This window comes from Centropristis striata, chromosome 18, assembly GCF_030273125.1.
Source record: "Centropristis striata isolate RG_2023a ecotype Rhode Island chromosome 18, C.striata_1.0, whole genome shotgun sequence".
Taxonomy (NCBI): Eukaryota; Metazoa; Chordata; class Actinopteri; order Perciformes; family Serranidae; genus Centropristis; species Centropristis striata.
The window spans coordinates 16,095,998-16,121,776 of NC_081534.1; the positions used below are offsets into that span (position 1 = coordinate 16,095,998).

Consider the following 25,779-nt stretch of genomic DNA (forward strand, 5'->3'; position numbering starts at 1 on the left):
ACACTCGTAGATACATGCATATAACCTAAACACATTCAATATGAACCAGTGATATGAGTATGTGAGAGCTCCTGTATGTGTGTAATTAGGTGTGTAAACTGTCAGAGGGAATAGCAGCTGTGTGGAAGCGTGATGTTACCTGGCAGCTTGTTACCAAACACCAGAACATGTGTATGCCAACACACATCCGATCTATTTTAGGTCTGCTGTGCAGAATTGATGAAGTGTGAAAATTACTTTCTTGTGAACTGGACTTTTAGGAGCCAATTGTAAGTCTTTAAAAAGCTTTATTTTAAAAATATAAAACTGTTGAGCTCCTTACAAACGCAGAACGTGTCCCAAGATGTATAAAAGAAATACACAACAAGCTCTTATGCAGAATTGCCTGAGGAACCAAAGGAAAGAAACGTCAAGTTATATGTGCTTCAACGCTTGCCCGCATGACTGAAAGAGCACGTACTTTCCTCTTGTTCCTGTGCTAAAGCTGCACTAATGACTCAGCACTTTAAATTCACAGGTGTCTGACACTCAGACTACCTGCTCCACAGCTTCAAGACCCCCCAAGATGTTCTACTTTCCCAACTGTCTTACCTCCTCTGTTTCTATCTCTGACCTTTGACCTTTCCTGGAAAAGACCGTTTGGCTTCAGGAACCTGGAGTTATGAGCTGGTCGTTGATTAAAAAGATAGAAGCTCTCAAAAAGCCAGAAAAGGCCATTGTTTGCAAATAAAAGAGAGGAAAATTAGAACTTTTTGTTGTTGTTTGTGATTTATTTATTCATTTTGTTTTCCTAGACACAATGTAACACCGGGCAATGAGATAGGACACCAAGATTGAAGTAATATTAAAAATGCATAATTACAATACCTGCATCAAGACAATTTATAGGTCATAGCAAAGCCATAAAGCCCAAGGAAAACAAACAAACAAACAAACAAGGAAAACAAAATCAATAAAAGAAGATAAAAAAAAGACGATTCTGTGTGCAGAATTATTAATTTAAAAAAAATTAGCAGATGGGTCATCTTGGTCAAGATTATCAATTACAATAAATTAACTCAGAACCTTTTTTCCCTTTTAAACAATGAGGTTTTAACATACTCATAAAAGTGATTATTTGGCTTGTTACTGTAGAATTAGTTACTTCAGACTCTTATTCTTCCTTTTATTGCTGTACAAACGTGTTAAAAGTTTTAAGGGCAATCTATAATTGCAGTTTAATGCCTCCTGTTGAAACAAGCTTTCTCCCACAAGCAATCAACTTTACGATTGACTCAAAGACATCTTTGTTATTCTGAAGTTTATTGCCTGATCCTATTGTAGATTTGTAGTTTTCAAACTTATTACAAACAAGCCTTAGTTAGAAATGACATGCAAAATATCCATTCATACAACTCTTTAAGAAAATTGAGCATGCAGACCTAACATGTAGACAGTCATTTAAATTCTATGGAGCAGTTTAAAGTGACTCTTCACATACCAACTGTTCATTAAAGCTACACCCATTAGAGAGTCTCTGAGGAACATCTTTGAGAGTTGGCCTGTGAACATAATTAAAGCTTTAATCTCTGTTCTTGGCTAACAAGTTATAATGTGGTCCCGTGGGTTTGTGCAGGAGAACCCTGTGACCTGTGGATCTCATCAGATAGCTGTTGAGTCATGTTTAATCTCAGCTGGCTTCTTCCGCGTGCTGTGTAACCACCACTGGACTCAAAACTCGGTGAAAAAACATGTGTAATTTTAGCAGTTCTTCTCCATTCAGATGTCAAAATATTGATGGATTGTAAATACAAACTGTGGTATACATAGTGAACTCCCAAGACCTGGTGAGGGGGGGCAGGAGTAAAGAATCTGTCCCAAGCTTCAGAGGCACAGACTCTTTTTGTTTCAATTCAGAGACTTTGAATCATTTGTTTTTAAAGTGGTGTTACTTCTACTTAAATTAAACCTGCGATAACTGTTTTTTGGCCACCTGGGGGCAGCGGAAACATGCTGTAAAGACAACAGTAAAAAGTGAAGTCAATACGGAAGTGCCTTAGAACTGCATGCTTTCTGGCCAGCAGGGGGCAACTCCACTGGCTGTGAAAAAGGAAGCCTGACTGCATAGAAATCTATGAGAAAATGTACCTACTATCCTTTCTACCTACTAATGAACCTACTACTCACTTGATTTGTTTTTTAAGAGTTTATGGTCACTAGTGTCAGGTCTTCTGCAATACAGCATGAATTTTATTTCATAAGTTATGGTCTAATTTAAAGCAAAAATAGATGATAAATCAAAGTATGTTTTATGGAGTGGCTACCTTGTCATTGACAAGCCACTACCATGACAGTGTCTGGTTCTCAGTCAGATCCACCCTCTTGTCCAAATATGGTCACTTCTTGCTCCAGTAAACCACTCCCTGTTTGCTCTGTTTTTGGTCTCCACCTTCTCTTGGGAACAAATCACTCTTTATCTGCCAATGCTCCACTATGTTTACCATCTTGTCTGTGACTTTGTCTCTGCCATTTCATATTACGCAGGCAGTGTAGAGAATTTTTTAAGAGCTTTTTTTTTTTTACAGATGAGAACAGTGAGAGTGAAACGAAACAGTAAAGTTGTGGACCGTAAAACAGAAACAATGAAATGAAAGTTTCTATAAATCTCTGCAGAGCTGAAGAGAGCTCTAGAGTCGGGTAATAATTCTCTGTGTGATTCATTGTTAGTATAAAACTTTGATTACAGGTGCTGTGATCTACAGGAATTTTAGGTTGGATGATCCCATCTGTGTCCCACCACGACTCTGTGACCCTGTCACTGCCTGTCCTAATGATCAGAACAGCTGACGCAAGACTGACTTATACGCTCTTTACAATACACATACAGTACATGCTGACACACATACAGTATGTAATGACGTGCTGTGACTGCTAAGCAGGGCTGGATTAACCCACCAGAGGGCAGAAATAAGGTGTCTGCCCTTACTGACCCTTTATTGAGGGACCAGTGCTTAACAGAACAGTCCCCCCTTGTTTTTAGCATTTACAAGCAGTATAGAAACATTAGTAAAGGTTTATAATACACTCTAATGCAGTTGTAAGCAGATCTGAGTGTTTATTAAGTTGTTTATCAGCAATAAACTCCTGCCGTACCCTTAAGTGAAGGCTGTTATACAAACAATAATGAAAGACAATAGAGTTAAAATTAAAAAAATTGAGGAATAATGTACATTAAAGGTATAATATGCATGATTTCCTTTAAAAAAATGTTTACGGAATCTCAATCATCACTTCTGACACTAGAAGTGCATCTGTATCTGCAGAGACTTTGCCCTCTGCCAGTATTTTCTTTTTCTTTTTTGTGTTTGGGAAATTTTTAGGCATCGCTCGTTCGCCAAGAAGCTACAGAAATAGCATTAAGTTGCAAATATAGAGAAGCAAAATGAGCAACTGTTTTAGCTGGTTAGTATCAGAGCCTTGATTTTAAGGTCCACTATACTTTCATTTTCCTTTATTTAATCAGCAACATTAAAACTTTGATCCTTGTTTACATAAAAAGGTGTGCAAGAGTAATATTAGCAAGCAAAACTAACTTATCACATGAAATAAAAGTAAAATTATGCAATATCCTAATGGTGTATTTTCAAAGGCAGCTCTCAGTTTTTTGGGTAAAGCTAATAAAGTGCAAAACCTGTTTCAGCAGAGCTCAAATATGCTTTTCCAAAAATACAAACTATAAGCTATATGCTATATAATTCACCCTTCTAATGCCATATAAAGGATGTCAGTTTGTCCTCTTCTGAGAGGTTTCTTCTTCATTACAAGGCAAAGATAAACCAGAGGGTTGAATCGGGACATACTTGTTGGAAACCAAGGCCATTCAGACTGTAAATAACCTCTGTGGGAATACACGTCCAAAAAAGGGTCTCAAAAGGACAGTTGACCCACTGATGACCTCAGAGGTCAAATGTCACTGACCTGCCTGTTGACGGGGGACAGACACGTACTAACAGTGAGTCATGGCTTCTATCAGCTGGTGCTAATGAAGAGCTGACACTGAACCATATAAAAGATATTCATTATAAACTGAAGCAGGACCTTGTTGCTCGGAAACCGATAACACCTTGATACATACATAACACCTTGTATGACTAAAACATGACTGTCCCTTTAAGTTTTCTGGGCAAAAACAGAGTCTGTGTGTTTCTTTTCCTGTAAGTTGTTACACATCTAAGACTCCACATTCCCCACTGACTTTGCTGTATAATGTAGACATTGAAATGAGAATTTAAGATCCTTTGAATCAGGTGAGTGGTCTTAAGCGGAGCTAAACTGTGGCTATTTTAAGGGGTCAGCCCACCAGCATAATGTTTCATTTGTTTCTCCTGGCGTCAGAGGTCTTAGAGAGAGAGATTTCATTCTTATAACTACCAACTCTAAAACTCCTGTCTCCTGTTTGTGTAACACGCTATGCTCACATTTCTACTCCAAACAGGGGGAAAAAACGAGTAACTAACAGGCATTACTGTATCACAGAGCTATGGATTTTATTTTATTCAACAAACAGTACCTATCTTTAGTAAATACAAAAAAAAAGATTAAAGAGATTAATACAAAACATCCAGTTATTTTCATGTCAAGGACAAGGACAAGAGCTGACTGAAAATGTATTTAGTCCCGGAAAGCTGAAATTATTTACGACAGAAAAGACTTTTGACCAAAATAAAAAAAATCTAGATTTAGATTGTGTGATTTCTTCTTAATATTTTAAGGATTTCCTGGTGTTACAGATTCTACTTTAGTAAACAGTGATTGGAAATAACATTATGGGAAAAAAAGGCAAAAAAAAATACTAGTATACATTTACACATTATTAAGTGACATAAACAAATATTACCAGTGATGGAGAAAGTATTCGGATATTTTATTTCAGCAAAAATAGAAATAATACTGTATAAAAACATGTAAAAATCCTGTTTACTTTAGCAAAAATACAAAAGTATTAGCCTAAAAATATACTTAAGGTACCTGAAGTAAAAATACTCATTATGCATAATGAACCTTTTTATATTATATTATGTTATATTATACACAGTTGCCCATAAAGTTGTAATAAAATATGCTTTACTTATTTCCATGAAATGACTGTGACAATGTGATTTATTATAGACAGATACAGTGTATATCTTCTCAAAACTTTATTAATCAATCTCTTCTAAACACATCACAATGTAAATGAAACCACAATTAACAGAGGATTGTGTCTGAAAACAAAATTACGCCAAATTTATGGGCAACTGAGAATATGTATATAGTGTGTACTTGATTACACTAATGCATTAATGAATACATCACTTTAAACACTTTAACTTTGCAGCTGGTGAAGGCAGATCATATTTTAATCATAGACTTTATATACTGCTGGGTAGCTTAACCTGTAATAATATATCATCATTTAAAAGCAGATTTAGATTGTATGTATAATAGGAACATTAAATAAAATGAATTATTAAAATATATATATATATATATATATATATATGTGTGTGTGTGTGTGTGTGTGTGTGTGTGTGTGTGTGAGAGAGAGTACTAATAATCCAGTTTGATTCTATATTATAATACAACACTGACAGGTGACATTTTAACCCTATAAAGCCTGAACCATGAAATAATTGCCAGAAAATTTTTTTTTTTTAAAAACCGAGTGCTTATTAACCTGCTGACGAATTTTAAAAAATAAATAAGTTGCATATATGAATTCTAATTTGTATCATATTTGATACATCAGGTCTTTTTGTGCAATTTGTTGCTCAGATTGTTTTTCTTGAACTAACAAAAACATATAAAACCTAACATTTTTAACCTATTAAGACTTTGACTTTTCCTTTTTCCTCACACATGCAAAATACATATTTTTTCCATATAACACAACATCATACATCAGCTGATATTAAGTTTTTTAATGCAGCAATAACTGATCCACTCGTGGAACCTGCATATCATTTTTGCTACATCTGATATTTTTGTGCAATTTGTTGCTCAGTTTGTTTATCTTCAACACATGTGTACATCAGGTTTTTGATGATGTAGAGGTCTCAAAAATTACTGTATCTAATATGATACACTTGGCTTTATAGGGTTAAGTACATATATTTTAGAAAATTAGATACTTTTGCCGACAGTGCTTATACTTACACATGACTTTTACTAAAGAAAACATTTTCAATTGATTTATTTCTACTTTTAGTTAAGTTAAGCATCTGACCACTTCCTTCATCACTGAATAGGTCAGAATATATAACTCAAACAAAAAATAAATACATCTATTTATAAAAAATGGACTCCCTGGTGTCAGAAAACAGCCTCCAGATATCCGTTTCCGTGTTTTTCAAACCTTCCAGTTATCCTGAATATATAAAAGTTATTTATTTTTGCATGAGTGCGTAGCTGAATGCTTGTATTGGTCAGAGATGAGACGTCGGCCCCTTCCTCCTTCTGCCATGGCAACTTGGAGGAACCGGAGCAGAGAGGAGGCTGTGGGAGGAGCGACGGTTTGAGGTCCAGGTGGTCGAGCCTGCGTAAAAACGCACCAAACACTTACGAAATAGTGCACGTCATGAAAAAAAGCTCGACCCTTTCAGCTCCTGGCACTTCTATGAATGAATAAGCTGTTTTCAGAGAAAGCCCTCCTGGATTTGCTGCCGGAGAAATAACCAGAAAAGAGCGGAACGCGCTTCTTCGGTGGTGCGTCGCTGCGATTCTCACCAGAAGAAAAAAAACGGGACCAAACATTTCAGGGTAAACTTTAGATTTTCCTGCGAAAGAAGGCAACTTTTTTTAAAAAAAAGAATCGAGACGGCTTTTTTCAGCGACAAGTGGAGATATGTTCAGGAAAAGCAAGAGTAAAGTGCTGGTGGATTATGCGTCAGAAGAAGACGATATGTCCTGGCACTATCATCACTCCTACAAGGTAACGAGACAGATGGAAACTCAAACACTTCACCGCTATAACAATGACGGCTAATTATGTCCGGTGTAAATAACAGGGTTAAAAATAACAAAATAATTATGTGCATCGCTACCAGAATGTATTTTTACACCTGTTCAGCCCACAGTTTTACTTGTTTCAGTAGTTTTTTCTAGAGACAAGTGTTATGATATCAAAAAGAGGCTTCACAGTAAAGAGTCAAAAACCATGGCACGACATTTTTCATCCATTTTTTTTTTTTTTAGTAAAACCGCTTAAATTGTCTATTTAAATGGATATACACTAGCACTCAAAAGTTTGCGGTCACCCAAAAATGGCTGTTGTTTTCTATGGCTGTTGAATAACTTTGTTATTCAAGAAATGAGTTACAAAATGAATCGGCTAGTTAAGACATTGACAAGGGTAGAAATAATGATTTTAACCTGTACAAATCTCCAACTGCAAACTCCAAACTCAGCTAACCTGAAGAAGGATCATTTTATTGCTTCTCAAATCAGCACAAAACAGTTGTCAGCTGTCCTAAAATAATGCTCAGGTGTTTTAATGATAAATGAGCCTTTCAACACTATAAACGTGGATTAACACAATGTGCCACTGGAACACAGGAACGATGGTTGCTGACAATATATATTAGATATTTCATAAGAAAATCAGCCGTTTCCAGCTTTAAAAGTCTATCACATTAACAATGTCTAGACTGTATGTCTTTTATTATAATTTGAAGAAAAAAAAATGCTTTTCTTTCAAAAATAAGGACATTTCTAAGTGACCCCAAACTTTTGAGCGGTAGTGTGTGTACATATAATTCACAGTGGGCCAATGTACAAATTATGATGAAGTAAATACATAATAAATACATTTTAAATTATCACAATGAGGCACAAACAACTATATTTTCTCTTTTTCACTGTCAATCTTCCTAAAAAGTGACCAAATATGCCTCATGCTGTTAAACTGAGACAAGCGAGGAGGACAAGTGCTCAAACTGCTGTAGGCCAGCTGAGGAGGAGAGTGACAGAAAATGCTGAGAGGTCAAAGAAGAGGAAGCTCATTGTGTACTCAGAAAGCACCAAACAAATCCTAACTACAGTATTTTACATGGAGATACTGCAGATATCGCCTATTTTCTGCATGGAATATTACAGGAATAGAAAAATCACTGGCATTAATCCATTGGAATAAAACTGGAATGTAACTGTTATGTAATACTTTAAGACTTTTAGAGTTCAATGTCTGTCAACTTTGCATCTGTTTGTGTTCAAGATCAGGGATTGGATAAACAGACAGCCGTTATTTATTAAGAAAAAAGAATAAATACACACACACACACACACACACACACACACACACTGTATTTCTCAGGTGAGATGCGTTGTGTGAGGTCCTCTGTATCAGCATTTGCAAGCAGCTGGGCTCTGTCAAGGTGTTGGGGGGCGTAGGGGAGAATCTATGACAAGAAACACACACACTCTTGCACAAGGAAAGGCCAAAGGCATCCAGCAGTCCTGTTTAATAAGAAATAGCAAGCTGACATGTTTATTTTTTCTTCCAGTGAAATCCTTTTCAATGTTTTTTAACCTGTTGAACATATATTAGGTTCATTTAAATGGGAAAAGTTTCAGGTGTTGACTTCTATATTATCCTAAAATTCTAGTAAAGGGGAGACATAACATTGGTTTGGTTGATTTACAGTAAAACCCCAGAATATCTAGAGAGACACAAGCTACAGAATTACTTCACCCTTAAAATCACCATTTCAATATCTATTACCCTGTGTTACCTTGAATTCTTGAAATACATTTTTGTTTCGCATGTCTCCACAGTGAACAGAGAATTCAAAAATAGCATACATTCTTGATGATGTAAATGGTGGCCGCATTTAGCAACAGCAAAACTATAGCAAAACCGAATATAAGTCTCATTTATCTGGTTTTATGCTCAGTACTTCCCAAAATCATACGGTTAAAACATTTTAGCCACTGATAGCTCAGACTTCTGCATGTGTACTGTGCGTCTGTGTTGGTCCATACGGGCAGCAGGAAGATTTTATCAAAAATGCATGTGTTTGGGATGTTTGGATTATACAACTGAATAAATGAGACGTTGATTATAGTGCATGAGATGTGCAGGAGCTTGTAAACAGACATACAGTAGTTTTGACAGGTTTGATGTCTGGCCTTCATTTACTTCAGTTCCCTCACTTTTCGCTCACTGTCGAAACATGTGAGAAAGCCAAAGTCTTCTTCAATAATTCAAGGTACAATTCCATACTTTATTCACTGCTTGTAGCCCTCAGCCATGCAGTAGTCACTGGATGCTTCAATGTGTCATGTAGTAGCCAATTGGGAAGATCAAGCAACACCACTTCCCAGGATTTTCCATCTGTTGTTGTGATAATGTCGAGATCTGTGACCCTTGGCTGGCTTTTATTGGCCGTTCTTGACTTGCACCCTGGGAACCAACGTATGTGGTCCTTACCTCAGAAAAACTGCTTTGCGTCCAGTTTGTAATTCTGTCTCCACTGGACACCAGAACTAGTTTGGATGATAGGAGCTGATCTGAGGTCAGAGCAGAAACTTCTCCTCAGAATTTCTGGGAAAGTCATCAGGGAGGTCTCCTCGAGTCGCCATGGCGATTAAGTACATGCAGGGGTCAGGGGTCGGATCATAAAATGTCGTAAACACAGTGAAGAGGCAGATCCAGCAAAGCAGTGATGCAGAGTGAAAGGAGGATAAAGAGTTATGATAATGCAGTCCACTGATACCTCACTCAGAGACAGTGACGCAGAGGGGACCAAAGATTGATTATCTGGGGAATCTTTGCGTCACAATCACATCGCATGTATATTTTAGTTTGTTTAAACATTCTTTTAGAGTCACCAAAGATAATCAGACTGTTGGACTGAATTTGAAAAATATTTAATCTACTTTAAAGCTACATAAAAGGAGATTTAAAGGGAAAGCCAGGGTTCATATTGGGGTTAATATGATTAACTATTAAGCGGGAATTGAGACAGATTCAGACATAATATATATGAAATAATAAAATTAAGCCTATCTTTCTGTCTGGGGAAAAATTTAGTATAACTACAAGAGTACCATGGGTAGTGTGTTTGAACAATACACGGCATGTACAGCATATCACCAAAACAAACATTCCTCACCAACAGAATTACTATATAGGTTTGTCTGTGCATGCACCTTAGTATGGCCCACATTTCCAGTTATTGTTAGGCCTCTTGTGGTCGTAGCAATTAGGATGTGAGCATAAGAGGAAGTCAGGGGATGTAGTATAAAGGGATGGATGGGTCTAACAAACACAAAAAAAGACTTTGAATGCTGGGAGGCTGCTGTTTGTGTCCCCCATGAGCTTAATGTAGCAGTCAAGGTCAGGATATTGGCTCGTCATTTACATCATTCAACAGCATTATCCCAGCCTTTGTCCCAAAGGACATTTAAATAATGCATTGATTTCTTAAGAAATGTTTTGTGTTTTCGCTACACATTTTTTTTGCTTCTTGCATGTTGTTTTATGCCATTTAGTCCCCAATGACTTATAATGTACAGGTAAATGCTTCAGAAGTCTTGTGACATAGTCTAATGAGCAACAAATGCCGCACAGGGACGTACAAGGACAGAACACCCATGCTTATTTTGTCTTAAACCATGATCTTTTCCAAGTAGTTTTGCTTGAATTCACTATGTCAACCACATGTTAAAAATGTGACCACAGTGAAGCATCATAGTTTGAACCGTAGGGCTACCCAGTGCATTAAAAAGTGACGCCAGGGGGGTCTTGACCAAGTGTCCATGTAACACTGGCCAGGATCAAGTTTGGAATGATTAGATTAAGTATTAGCTTTGGATTGAGTACTGGATGAAATATCCTAAAAATGACTTGCTATTGATACGCCTTTACATGAGAAAATGTTATTTATGAAACCAGTAAACCACAAGAATAACTCTTACGTAGTGTTTTCTCACTTGATCATAAGGTTATGTGTACTTACAGTCATTAAGAGATACAGGGGTCTCTTTCTTTTGCACTTGTTTATCCTCTGTGTATGTTTTAAGGCAGAACAGATGATCTCCACGTTGTACCGGTTAAATGAGTTTAAACTGTACATCACCCATACAGACAGACACAGACAGACAGAGACAGACAAGTTTGAAGGGATAATACATCCATAGACACACAGAAAAAAGAGGGGAGAGCGTAAAGGGGGAAATTAATATCTGTCCTCCCTCCGCAGTGCTCCAGGGCGACTACAGTATAGGCCCTGTGCCACAGCCTGCTTTCTCACAACTCACTCTCTATTGAAGTTCAACAGACTGTAAGAGGCAGCTGTGAGCTTGCAGGAGGTGCGTGTGCCTGTTTGTCTATGGCTTAAAGCGGTAACGCATCTGAATACTTTAATAACACGCTCTAATACCACCGACCGAGGCCCGCTTTGTGAAGTGGGATCATGAAAGTACAGATCAGGTCTGAGAAAAAACTTCAGACGGCCACACATTTAATCATTAGCGGTGAGGAAACGAAAGGTAAAGCTGAGAGGATTATCTGTTGACAGGGTGAGGGATAAAGCTGTGGAAATCAAACGTTTGGAGTTTTGTCTTCGAAGTTCAAACCAAATCATCATTATGTAAAAAAAAAAAAAAAGGTGTTGCCTGAAGCCTTTTCACATGGAAAACAAACCTTTTAAAACTCAATTATTTACTTACAGAGATTTAGACCAGAGGGTTTATAGGCTACCACTCTTCGTTCTGTACGCAAAATATGAATTTGTTAGCCAGGAGACCGTTAGCTTAGCTTAGCTTAGCTTAGCACAAAGGCTATAAACATGGGGAAACAGCTAGCATGGCTCTGTGGACTCCACTGTTACTATTTTCCTTTTACAATACTAAATATATGATGGTGTATTAGGGCCATTGTATGTAAAAAACAAAAAGATTAAAGTTGTACATTTAGAAAGAAATAACGTAGTAGTCTCTGAGATTTAAGTGTATTTTTGTGGAGAAAAAAAAACAAGAATATTTTCTGAAATTTAACTTGCACATTTATGAGGGGAAAAAAGACCTTTAGAGATGCTATTTGATCATCTATATTTAGACAGATTCTGCATTTATGTCACAGTATTCAACCATAACTACAAGCAGCTTAGTGGGAAACACTAGTCATGTCAGCCTCTGACTTAATTCTGAGTTTGAGATATTGGCAACGATATCTCACACATGGTGAAAAGAATTACAGGAGTCCTGAAACGATTTAGGCTGTTTGTAAATAGGCTGAAAATGCACTACTGCTGGCCATTCCAAAAGTAGGAAAAAGGAAGAAAAGCTAATAACAGTCGGACATTAACACTTACCACTTTCGCTGACTTAAAAGGAACCATTCACAGATTGTTTTGTATCTGTTTTCAATTGTAATAGAACACTAAAAATAGGTTACAGTAGCAAAGTTTGGCTTGTTAAATGGCGTTAATTTCGGAACAACAGGAGATTTTCCTGTGTGGATGCAGCAGGCTAGCTCTTTCCAGTTTCCAGTCTTTATGCTAAGCTATGCTAAACTAAGCATCTCCTGGCTGTGTAGCTTCATGTTTTGTGTACAGTTACAAGAGCTGTATTTCATATCTAACTCTTGACTCTCAATGAATAAGCATAGTGGCAAAATGTCTAACTTTTCCCTTAAATAAACTTGGTGAAACATATTAGTACTGCAGACACAAACAGTCTGAGTCCCTGCTCGAGGCTGTTGGAGACTCCTGTTGTTATTTTGGTATTAAAATTCACTGTGCGTCTTTATTGCCTAGTAATCTGGCTATTTTAAAAGACAACACAACACAAACACAAAATTTACACACTTGCAAACACACTCAGTCAAAGAGGGAGAGAGAGGCAGACGGAGAGAAAATTGCCCCCTGAGGTGCGAAAGCAGAACTCTTGCTTTCTGTTGTTAGGAGTGTTTTTCCCCGCAAAACACTACTCGCTCTCCCCCTCCCCTGTCTCTCCCTCTGTTCCAAGTTGTTAATGCTTTTACGCTCTAACAGTAGTCAGCAATCAGTATGTGTGAGTGTGTGTGAGAGTGTGGCTTTGATCAGCTCAGGTGGCGGAGACCCAGCAGACTTTGCTCAGACATGTCCAACCACCGTTTCTCCTCCTCTCTCTCTCTCTTTCTCTCTCATAGAGTTGTTAGATGTTAAAAGTTCTAACAGCTTTGATCATTTTACAGGAATTCTGGCTCCACATCAGTAATCTCAGGCTCAGCTGCACGTCTGATGACTTCTTGCTGCCCTCTTCTTATGAGTTAATGTTTTTTAAAAAGTCTTTTGGAGCAAATCCAAGTCAGGTCATAAGTCTTTATGGGCAAAGAACAAGTCAGCGACAATGCTAAATATCAGTCAAAATGGATTTCTAAGGTTAAAAACATTCTTGGGAAATGTACGTTATTATATTTATGGCATGAACATGTAAATCCAGAATACATTAACTTTAAGGATAACCTATAAAACTTTAGGATCTGGGTTTTCAGGAGTGTCATGATGAGGGTTATGATAACACTCAATGTCATAACTACATGTTGTTTACGACTTTAAGAGATTTAAGTGTTTGTTTTTGATGAAGCCCTGTGCACAGAATAATCTGTCTAAATTTGGATTTAGTAATCAATCTGCCAAGTTAAAAAAGAGAAGATAAGTGTACGTGACCAAGTGCCTAGACTGATTGATGATCTCAAATTTGAGACTTGAATGTTTTGCTTTAAATTGTTAAACTCAGTTTACTTTATGGTGGTTGTATTTGCCAAGCAATACAAAGGCTGGTGTGACCTCCCAAAACCCCCCAAAAAACAGCAGGATAAAGAAGGCACTTGTAATAAAAGCATACTATGCAATAACCAGACCTCCGCCAAGGCCGATCTTCTTTCGGTCTTCTATGATATGCAAATCTATGAGCACAACCGCTATATATGTCTGGATATATTTCCAAATCTATTAGAATTATACGAAATTTTACTACCATCTACTGTATTTTAAGATATGGGGCACTTATCCTGCCAAAGCCGCACCATACCTCAAAATCTTAATGAAAGTGACAAATAATTTGAATATCCTCCTCATGATTTGCTCCAAAATTTGTTGGGTTCTCCCTTGGCCCATGCTACACCCTTCCACCATGTATCAGGAAGTTTTTTGGTTATTCTGCTGACAAACAGACTAACCGAGCTGAAACATAACCTCCTTGGCGGAGGTTACAATTAATTACAGTGCATTATTGAGTTGTGATTTGTGATATTTATTTCAAAACACAGGACAATTACAGTGTACACTTTTTTTTTTACAATGTAAACATATTGTACAAGTGAAGTCTCACAGCAGAAAAGTCGAGTTAAAAAGCTAATATTTGTGACATTTTGGTCTGTTTTTAACCGGCTTTGTGTCATTGCAATGTGGGTAGTAAATGCAGATGAATGCTGTTTGGCTTCCCTCCACTGCTATGACTCACAGCCGGTGAAAAAATCGGCAAAGTTTCCGAGTAAAGTCCAACATCCAGCTACATCTCTGTCTTATCAAAACAAAGTGTAACTTCAGATAATATATTAGAAACAATGAAACTATACTACAAATATTATACCAAAGATGCATGACAAATGAATAATAAAAATGCCATGAGGCAGAAGCACAATGGAGCTGAAATAGCTCCACTTATAGGTCATGAATTTATTTTCTCTCTCTTTTGTTTAAATGTGCCCCCTGAGCCCAGTAGCTTCCCCTCATCCTCCATCCATCCCACCATCCCGCCTTCCAAACACAGCGTGTTTATGTTACACCTCTAAAAAAGGTCGCCCTCTCTTTAACAGGAAAGCCTGCACACACTCTGCACACACACATCCCTGTGTGTGTGTGTGTGTGTGTGTGTGTGTGTGTGTGTGTGTGTGTGTCTGTGTGTTTGTGTTTTGCTATTTGTGTTAACTCACTGCTGCTGTGTGTGTGTGTCACAGGACAAAGACATAGAAGGAGAGGAAGAGGAGGAGGAAGCTGTCACTGCAGTATCCAAGGTAAACAGAACAACTTCACAGCTATTTGGAAGTAACACAGACACAAACACACTATTTCCTTCAAAACTTCATTAACAGAGTTACCTCTTAAAGATATCTCGTACAACATGCTGTTATCTTCTCGCACATTGACTGAACACACGCACAAGATCACAATATCACACTTTTGACGTCTCACTCGTGGTTACGTAACCCAAAAAGAATCATCAATAACATCAGTTGATTTACATAATACCCCCAATGCGCTCTCTGGCAGTTTCTTCTTGTCAAGTGACCACGAAGTGTTTCACGGTGCAGCTGAGGTAAAGCAGGAGGGTCAGAGGACTGCTGTGTTTATCTGTAAACACGCCAGTCTTCAGCTGTCATCCCATGGTTTATCTTGAACCTTATCACTGGAAACTTGTCTTGTTTGTTGTTGTGGCTCATGCATGTGTGATTGTACTGTTATCCTTACAAAACCCACGATTTAGAATTGTTTTGTGAGGTCTTTATAGTTTAGGGTAAAGATTTAAAGGATAATTCTAGGTTATTACAACTCAGGAATTGTATTTGTACTTCACCAGGTTAATTGCTGAGATCTGGGGACTCTGCAACTGTTAAAAAGAAAGGCAGATGGGGCAAAAGACACATTATCTGACAAGTTTTAAACAAAAGTTTTATTAAAATTTGTCAAACGTATTTAGAAGGAGGAAAAACAACAGGAAAATGATCAACCAAACTGTGAACTTTGACCTCCTGTACTTTCTGTTATTGTGTGCACACAGTTTTTGTGTGCAGTGAGGGATTATAACAGATATTTCTGGTTCACTCACTTTTAATTCAACCTAAAAGGTTTACAAAAATAAACTTACAAAACATTTACACTTGTTAACTTCTAGATGTAACTGACAAACATAAAGTTAGCTAATGTATTACACTTTTAGTTAAGAGATGCAATGGGATATGGCTGACACATCTAACCGACACATATTTAAAATGACATTTGATAATGTTTTGATAAATTGCTCTTCACAAAAACAATGTGTCTGAAATTATACAAAGTTATGCCAAAAATGTCCGACTGAATAACCAAATACTAAGTCTGAACAGGTGGTTCTTATTCTCTGTTTGTACATAAAGTAAGTAATGCGCTATAATTTGTATGTACGCATATAATTGTGAGCCAGGGAAAGTAAAAAAACAAAAGACGAAGTCAGATGACGTAGTATAAGGGAGCAATAAATGTTCTGCATTGCTGTTGAGAGAAGCCTTCAGGGATTTCTGCCACAAAGCCCTTCTGGGTTAGATTTAGTGCAAAAAAAGAGGCTTGGGTAAAAATAGCAAGATTTTGCCGCACAGAGAGGAGATGTGGATTGATTGGTCAAAACACAGGACTTTCACTCAGTAGACTGGTGTTTGTGCCGCCTGTTAAACTCGGCCACATAGTTAGGTAAGAAAGCAGTCAATTTACACCAAACCAGGATAATTTCTTTCAGCTTAACCAAGTAGTTTTGTTCCCTGAACCAAACCAAGGAGAGACGTTCCTCACAATGGTCGTATTTCATAATATATCATACAAACTGTTGTATAAGGATGAATTATTCTAAAACACACATAATCCTTGATATTCATATAAGTATATCTACAAATTAAAAGGGATTGACAATTCATTTGTATCCATTACTTTCCCCAAATTGTTATATTTGGCGTTTAAACAGTAGTTTATTTTGAAGCTGTGACTTTAACAGAGTTGATAGCTTTTGATTGTACAGCACCCACTTGCTTACTGGCAACCAGTTTACACATTACGCAAGTCTTTATAGCTAAGACATTAATTAAGTTTTGAACGTGCAATCTGATGGAGTAAATCACCAATATCAAACAACCATTTACTAAGAATTAAGGGAGGGCTTCATACACACTTATGATGGATTTAAAATAGGTGCTGCAACCTGATCTAGATCTATTTGCTAAACTATGAAAAGACAGATAATTGCTTAAACGAAACCCAAAGAGAATATGTTTAAGGCTATATTTATTATAAAGTGTAAATTAGGCTGAAGGTCATAGTGAGTGTGATGGAGAAAATGTCTTTGTCATCATCTTTTTGAACTTTGAATTTATAAATAGTGGTTTTATGATGCAGGTTTGACAAGAGGCCTTTTTGTGTGCAGGCAACTTTATCTGCAGCTGTGCTCACTTCAAACAATGTGCGTGTATGAGAGAGATTATGTTCATGAGAGATATGTCACATCTCCCAATCTGTACCAACAATAAGTCTTTACTCAAAGGTGTGGTCGTGTCTGAGCTTTAGTGTAAACTTTAAACACTCACAGTGCATTGTCTTTGAACTCTGGCTGCCTTCCTACTGTACTGTATGTATAGCTACTGTAGGTGGCTTAGTTCACAGGACATATTTCACGACCTGTCCTGTTTGCGAGGACAAGGCTGGCTGGGCTGAAGAAGGGAAGGAAACGTAGCATTCTTTCGAGGAGCTAGGCCTTTTGGACGGGAACAATCACTGTGGAAGAAAAACAAGGCTGAAAATAGCCACAGGCTGCTCTGACACCGTGGAGGGCTACAATTCTTCCACCATCGGCTGTTTTATGCTCATATTAGGACACACGAAGCAGGCATGGGGTCCTGGAAGCGGACGTTACCTTTCACTGTAAAAGGCTGATACTTTTATTCTACAGAGTTTTATAATAATATTCTAACATAAAAGTTATCAAGTTGTAGGCTACTTGCAAAACATTCTTTTTGCCCTAAAAACATATAACTCTTAACCCTTAGAGACCCACATAGCCATATGTTTTTCCTTTTTTTAGGGGAGATAGCAGGTCAACAGTAGATGTTACATAGAATTGGTGTACATCATCTGAAAGCTGAAACCTGAAGATTATTTTGAGACACAGCTCAGCACTGTTTGTCAAGTTTTCCTTGTCGGGTTTGATACCATTTGTGACACAAATTTGATGCCTAATTTAACCATTTTTCACCACTCGAGAATTGATTAAAATGGTCAGAATCTCTCTGGAATTCAACATTAAGACACCAACATCTTGAGGAAAACCTCAGAAAAATTGTCGTGTGATTTGGTATCAAAACCTTTAGAAATTTTGGAGATATCTGCAAGAATTAAATTCTCTACATCTGGATGGCAAGCACTAATGCTCAGTCTCAACTTTCCAATCATGTCCAATTTCAATTCCAGGACTGTTTAGGGACCCCAGTATACAGAAATTGCAGAATACAACAGGCGAAAATAACAGTTTTATATTGTATGTGAAAATGTGCATGTTTTTACCTCAAACTGCATGGTAGTAGCAGAAAGTGGGCATGGCTGTAAAGGGGATATTGTGGGTACTCATAACATTTTCATTCAGATATCTTGAGGTCAGAGGTCAAGGGACCCACTAACCAAAACATAACTTTGGAGAGTTATTTCACCCCCTGCCCAACAAGAAATGATGACATGGTTGGTGCTTATGGAAGTTTTTTTTACTTTCATATGCTCACTGATCTGACTCAATTCTTAAGGACAGGATTGCTGGTGATCACGTGGATCTCAGAGGGTTATAGTACATGTGGAGCCTCTCATACCTGAAGCTGAGGCTTTCATGTGACCTCCAGAGCAATGACCTGATTTCTAGCTCTAAAAAAACCCTGTATTATGTCTGAAAACCACAATTAGAAATATTTCCAAATTCAAATGCCTCTTTAATCTCCTAGCTTCCATCTCTGGAGAATGGATGGAGGAATTCAGTCCAATAAGAGCACTATTGTTCTGCCAGGCGTGGAGCTGTAGGTAAAGCTCCCCCACACAGCGAGCCTCAGTGAGCTGCTGGGTTTACCTACTCTTTGCCCGGAGAGATTACTGGGCACTGAGCTGCTTTGGATCTAGAGGTTAATGCTGAGGAGAATGGCGAATAGGAAGGCCTCTGTATGTGTGCACATGCAGCTGGAATTCAGTTACAGTTCACGCACACACACACACACACACACACACACACACACACACACACATTAAACACACTGATACACTCAATCTATTTTGGCATCTCTGGTTTCTGTTACTGCAAAGCTCAAACTACAGCAAATCTGATCCACGGTTTACACTCGACAGCACTCGGGAAACAAGAAGCAGAAACAAGACGAGAGAGAGTGGAGACGATGTGTTGAAATAGCTGAGTGAGACGAAATTTTTGTAAATATTTTTTTATGATAAACTGCAAGAAACTTGCAGCATTCTTGCCCTCAGGCATAATGGTGAGAGGTGAGACGAGGAGGATTTTACTTTTTTCTTTTTTCAGCAACAGTGCCTGTCTCCTTATGAGATACCACAGTGAGACAAAGTGTGTTTAAACTCATCAAATGTAACATCATATTTTATATGAAAAGACATCATTGTGAGTGTGTGTGTTAGATGAAACATACAGCTTGTGCAGCCAGTAGGACAAAGTTCATGTTATCATAACGGACATTGTGAAGTTTGATCTCAGACTTGGTGACAGATCTTATTATTGTACGCATTCCTGCTTTCATGTCCAGCTAGTTGTTTGCTTGTTGTTTCTGCTGTCACATCCTCTGGAGAGAAACAGGCGAAATGTGTGTGTGTGTGTGTGTGTGTGCATACAGCGCTTTGAATTGAGCAACTCGTCCTCTTCGATGGGTAAATTATAGAAACAAAAGAAGCAGTTAAGGGGTCGCCAAGGTCAGGTGCATTCATCAAATAATGTTGTGAGCTCTGAGAATGTTTTGATAAAGGTAAAGCAAAGGCAGGCACGGATATGAGTGGGAGTAAACGTTATGGCCTTGACAGTTGACATTGGGAATTCTTCCCAGGCACGGAGAGAAACCGAGCCAAAGTTTGTTCCATAATCGCTGAGGAGGGCGGTATGTGTGCTTGGTGGAAAGCAGCAAAGGCAGGGAGGAATTCTGATGTGACGGGGGAGACCGGGGGAGGTTCACAGGGAGTGGAGGGTCTTCCACTGGAATGTGCCGTACGTTGCTGCCAGATCGATGCCACTCAGTGTCTTTCTCTTTGTATTTATATGTCAATAACACTGAATTTGTAGTGATGTGTAGTAAAAAGACAGTTTTCTGGAAGTACAGGTGCATCTCAATGAATTAGAATATCAAGGAAAAGTCAATTTCCAGTAGTCAAATAGCCCCACTCGTATAGAAGGACATACTTTTCAGAGGCCAACATTTCCATATTAAACATACTTTTTAAAATTGGTCTTTTTTAAATATTTTTTGAGACACTGAATTTTAGGTCTTCATTAAATGTAAGCCATAATCATTATAATTAGAAGACATTAAATAAATTAAGACATGAAACGTTTTGTTCTGTGTGTAATGATTATTTCCACTTTTTGAATTGAAGTACTGACATGAACTTTTCTATGATATTCTAATTTATTGAGATGCACCTGTAGTTGGTTGTACCATTATCTATTTTTAGCTTGAAGGAAACGTTTTGGGGAAGACATTTTTTCACTTTCTTGTCAAGACCGAAGGCTGATTTAAGATAGGGATTATATGAAACAAATTTTTCAGGTCCTATACCAATATGGCAACCTTAAGGTACCGATACTAATTCAATACTGTCTTTTTCCGTTAAAGCCATCTAAAAACATCATGCTCAAGCTGTGAAACAACATCTCCCCTTAAGGAAGCAGTACATTTCCCACAAAAATACCTCAATATAACAGTAACTGTTCATGTGACAGGGCTATGCGTAGGTGTAGAGGTTAGCATTCTTGCCTCATAGGAAGAGGGTCGCTGGTTCGACTCCGACCTGTGGCTCTTCTGTGTGGAGTTTGCATGTTCTCCCTGTGGTTCTCTCCGGGTCCTCCGGCTTCCTTCCACAGTCCAAAAACATGCAGCTTAGGTTTAATTGGTGACTTTTAATTGGAGTCAATGAGTGCATGAATGATAAATCTGGCAACCTGTCGAGGGTGTACCCCACCTCTCGCCCAATGTCAGCTGGGATCACCTCCAGCCCAAAGTTTAGTGAAGCATCTACGAAATAGTTTAGGCTTATGGATTGTATCTGATTAGACTTTTTTATCTTTCCGATATCCGATCCAGTGATTTTGGCCAATATCTCTACAAACCCTTTATGTATCTCTGAGAAAAAAAAGGCAAAGTTTGCAGATGGCAGTGGTCTGTGGGGCCATTAAACACATTATGACATGTGGACGGAGGATTATTTTTAGTTATATTACCAATGACAGAAAATGACAAAGACATATGGCCATGTCTAGCTTGAACTATTGGCTATACTGCACGAAAGATTTCTGGTGGTACTTCTCCATTCCATTTCCAGTCTTTGCACTAAGATAAGCTAAACACTAGCTAAAAGCTAGCTAGTGGCAGTAGCTTCACATTTACTGACCTGAGACTGGTATCAATGTTATTGTCTCTGCAAAAAGATTAAGGATGATTGCTGCTGCTGCTGCTGTTTTTTCTTTCTTTTTCTTTCCTGTGTGATATTGATGACCTTTTAAAAAATATTCTTTCATGCACCCTATGCACTTGTATTGCCTCGTGCACGACCTGTGTCTAATGGCACTTATTCACGTTGTTATCTCCTGAGATCTCTGCTTGTGTTGTGTGAACTCTAAATGTGTCTGCTAAATGAAATTTTAACACTGTAGATGATTGAGGCTTTACTGCTAGTGCATTTTATTAGTTCAGAGACAATGAAGCCCATAACAGAATTTCAAAAAGTGCTCATTCATCAATCTCAAACATAAGGCAGTTTTTCTTAATTCCTTTAAAGCTGCCTTTATGAATCACAATCACTGCAGAGCATAAATCATTGACAAAAAAAAAGGCATCACAGATAACAAGCTAACATGGAACAGGTACCGGTAATCAAATTAATTTCTATCTCGTATGCTGGTATCTGTCAGGAGGCCAAGGTGAAGAAGATCATGTCCAAGAAAGAGAGGAGGGAGAAGAAGATGTTCTCTTCGAAAGATGACGAGCATTTCTTGTTAACGGGAGTGAAGCTGGCTGACCGCAGAGGGTGAGGTTACACACACGATAACTTTATTCCTACATGTGACTCCTTGTTAGGGTTGCAAATGGGTGAAAATTTTTTATTACATTTCCAGAAACTTGCCATGGGAAGTTAAGCTGGGGAATTTTGGAAATATTCCAAATCAGAAACTTTCCATGGGAATTATGGACATTTATGGGAATTAACTGGAAGTTGGGGGTCATTTAAACTGTATCATATCCAAACATAAATATAAAAATTTTGTTTTGTCTTAAGCAGACATCCATGCAAAAATAATTAATTAAAAAAACATTTCAAAAGTCAAAATTTATTTGTAAGTAGAATTTTTCCAAGTTTTTATTATTTCATTGAGCAACAAAAATGTGAGTTGAGTTAAATATTATTCATCCCCCCGACTCCACCCATTCAAAATTTAAGTAAAATGACCCCTTGTACTTAAAAAAATATACTGTATGTGTGCAACAATATATAACATTAAGATTAATGAGTGAAAATACATGGAAACATTTTGGCTTTCTTATGGATGTACTGATTCATGATTTTATTGCAATAAAAGTACCAAAAAAGACAAAAATGCTGATATTGATCGCTAGGTGGATTTGAAGCCCCCAAAAAACAACAACCTCCATACACTCTAGAGGTTCTCATTTTAATCTAGAACACATAACCATCATATGAAAGTATGTCAGACTTTCCCACATCGTTCCATCGTACCATCATTGGATAAGTGGGATATAGTACTAACTTCCCATTGTTGGTCAAGTGTGTGCAGCAGAAATATTTACAATGTTGATTGGAAATAATGGAGTCATGTCCAACCACTTAAATATGTTTATATGTAAAGCAGAGCTTCATTTGCCAGTAGTTATTAACTTTAAGACCCATTGAGGAAGTGGAACATGTATGAAGAGGAAAACCTAAATCAGTCACCCCTCTGTCACAAACAATAGATTGCTGTAGGGGGAAAGTTCCAGTCTCCGGTGTAAAGATGTCTCGTACCCCACTCGGCCAAGTGCTATTTATAGTTTTGATGTGAGCAGTCAGCTGGTTGTTTCATATGCTGAAACTTTTAGATTTATGCTCTCCCTGTCTGTTTTTCTCTTAAGGTCTCACAAGAAAATCAAGGATGACGAGAAGGAGAAGGAGAAGGAGAAGGAAAAGAAGGACAAGCCAGAGAAGGTTTGTTTCTGGGAGAGCGTGACCATGACCATGAGGCAGATCTCCCCCACCAAAAAGCTGGAGAAGATGGAGGGCTGGGAGCCGCCTCACCTGGAGAACTTAACTGAAACTGTGACTGACGAAGTCCCAGAGGACAAGAGCCAGGAAGGGGACTCACCAGTGTCCTTCCCCGACCCTCTTGGCCTCCCATTGGAGCTGGCCTCCTGGGCGGGCCAGGGTCTTGAGGAGGACTCGTCCCGATATGCTAATCTGTCAGACTCCAAGGATTCAACAGCTGCCGTCAGGTGGACAGCCCGCGCCAAAGTCAAGCTGGCCGGCATCAGCAGGATGAGCAGAGGGATTGTGTCAGAAAGTGCGTGGGAGGGGTTTAAATAGGAGCGAATTCACATAAATACCATCAATAGAGAGGATGAAGACCTGAACCAAATATCTGCTTGTCTCTGTAGTCTAGTCCTGGACGAAACCGGTAATGTCAACTGGTGTTGAGATGCTGTAGTAAAAACATGAAGTTAGCCCTTATTACTTTAGCGTTGAAGTCCTTAAAGGGATAGACTGGATTACTGATGTGGTGTTGTATGAGGTAGCATAGTCAGTGTATTACTGACAAAAGATGAAGATGAAAAACCTGCAGTACCAGCACCAGTACCTACTGAGGACAGTGTTTGGTGTTGGAGTAGTTGGGATTCACCAAAGTCCACAGTAACAACAAACTAAATGACTGAGGCAGCGGTAGACCATCAACTTCCATGTTCTGCAAGGTAAAATTACAGCTTTTTTCAAGTGAGTCTGGTGGCTTAAAATAAGACAAATACAAGGTCTTTAGCCTCATACAACCCCACTTCAGTAAATCCGAACAACCCCTTTAAAGATAAAATGTGTCAGTTTTATCAAAAGGCATTTTTGGCACGTTTGAATCACTGACATAAGGTGTAAACTACAACAAATAAAAGCCTTAAACTAATGTCCCATTTGATTGTGATAGCCACTGGCCTGGCATTTAGACTTTATATTGTCAATAAATGAGAAGACTGATTTTTAAAAATATATATATAATTATTGTGGCAGTGGTAGGAATCAATGAAGAACATGCAAATGTGCTTCTAAAGACTTATTCTTGGTTTTCATGTCCTTTCTGTCTGTGAAGTTCCAGCATCTAAGTGAAGACTGTAAGTCCTGAGCAGTAATACATAAAAAATGGGCTTAAAATGTTTGCAATCATGAAACTTATGAGATGCTTTGGATCTGGAATATTAGTGGTTGTATGTTCTTGTACTTCCTACATAGTGAGGACCAGAAGACATAATTTACCAACAAAGTGAGGACATTTCTGGTTAAGATTTTAAAGTTAGAATTATGTTAGGGTTAGGGTTGGAGTAAGGCGTTGTTAAGTTTAGGGTAAGGGGCAAGGGGATGCATTATGTCAATGGGTCCTTACAATGTCAGAAGTAGAAGGATGTATGTGTGTTAAAAAAAAAAAAAAAAAAAAAAAGAGAGAGAGGAAGTGAGTTCGTGGATGACATGTATACACATTTGTTGTAGTGATTCACAGCTTAATGTTTTTGCAGAGACAATAGCATTGATACCACTCACTGCAAAGAATGTTAAAAGTTGTCTTGTTGTGGGAGGGATAAATCTAAGCAACTTCCACAGTGTCATAGATGGATAAATGTTTAAATCTGATGCTGAATATTTATAAAATTTGTAACAATGAAATAATAAAAGCCAAACTCTGTGTATACTTAGATTCACGAGAAAAGCAGTGACTCCACCCATGAAGTGCCTTATATCAAGAGAATGACATCATGTGTTTGCTGTACATTTGAACTAGACCATCCTCTGAGGACAAAACTGCTGAGTTCATCACAATGTCTATGCATGTGCAGATGGGTCCACCCAGCATGCACTTGTGCTGCATCACCCACTGGGACGGTAACTGGTTTCCAGTTACAATCCCTCGATTGACCAGCAGGAGCAGCAGAAATGTTTGTGTGCTGCATTATTTAAAAAAAAATAAATGCTGTTTTCTGTATATTGTATATAACTGAGACAATGAATTTCCATTTCTACAGTGATTTTTCTTTTAGGTGAGTGAAAAATGTCATGCCACTGGTCTTAGCTTGACTTTCTTTTTCTTTGTTTTAATCTGTTAACTGAATTTGTTTGATACTGATGTCTGCTTCATTGCAGCCAGACGTGGACACAGATACAGGTCCACTTTAACTGATGCCTGTATTTATTCACTAAACGGCTGGGTCACATTTTCTCAAGCAGAATAAAAAAATCTATTCTAGTTTGCCTCTACTTCATTCAACACACTGTCATCTGGAGTAACCACTTCATTTATCATACTTTGCTTTCACCACTGTGGTCGTGGAAACATGCCTGCAACCCTCAACACTCTGGAAATAAACACACACAAAACATTGATTACATAAATTATTGACTTGACTCAATTCTCAAACCTTTAAAATTGCACACAAATGTGACAGTTTATTGTTAATTCCCATTATGGCAGCAACTAAGAGTGTCACATTTTCCACTTTTGATGAACACTAAAATACTGATATAT

The 25,779-nt window shown here is 38.0% G+C and overlaps 1 protein-coding gene across 1 annotated transcript; it reads left to right on the forward strand.

Moving 5' to 3' along the window:
• Window positions 1–6,528: 6,528 nt before the first annotated feature.
• Window positions 6,529–25,500, forward strand: si:ch211-225h24.2 (uncharacterized protein LOC564539 homolog). Its single transcript, XM_059356054.1, has 4 exons — window positions 6,529–6,949; window positions 14,963–15,019; window positions 21,922–22,037; window positions 23,138–25,500. Exons 1-4 carry the CDS (start codon window positions 6,863–6,865, stop codon window positions 23,583–23,585), a joined length of 708 nt encoding a protein of 235 aa, XP_059212037.1. The 5' UTR covers window positions 6,529–6,862; the 3' UTR covers window positions 23,586–25,500.
• The last annotated feature ends 279 nt before the right edge of the window (window positions 25,501–25,779 follow it).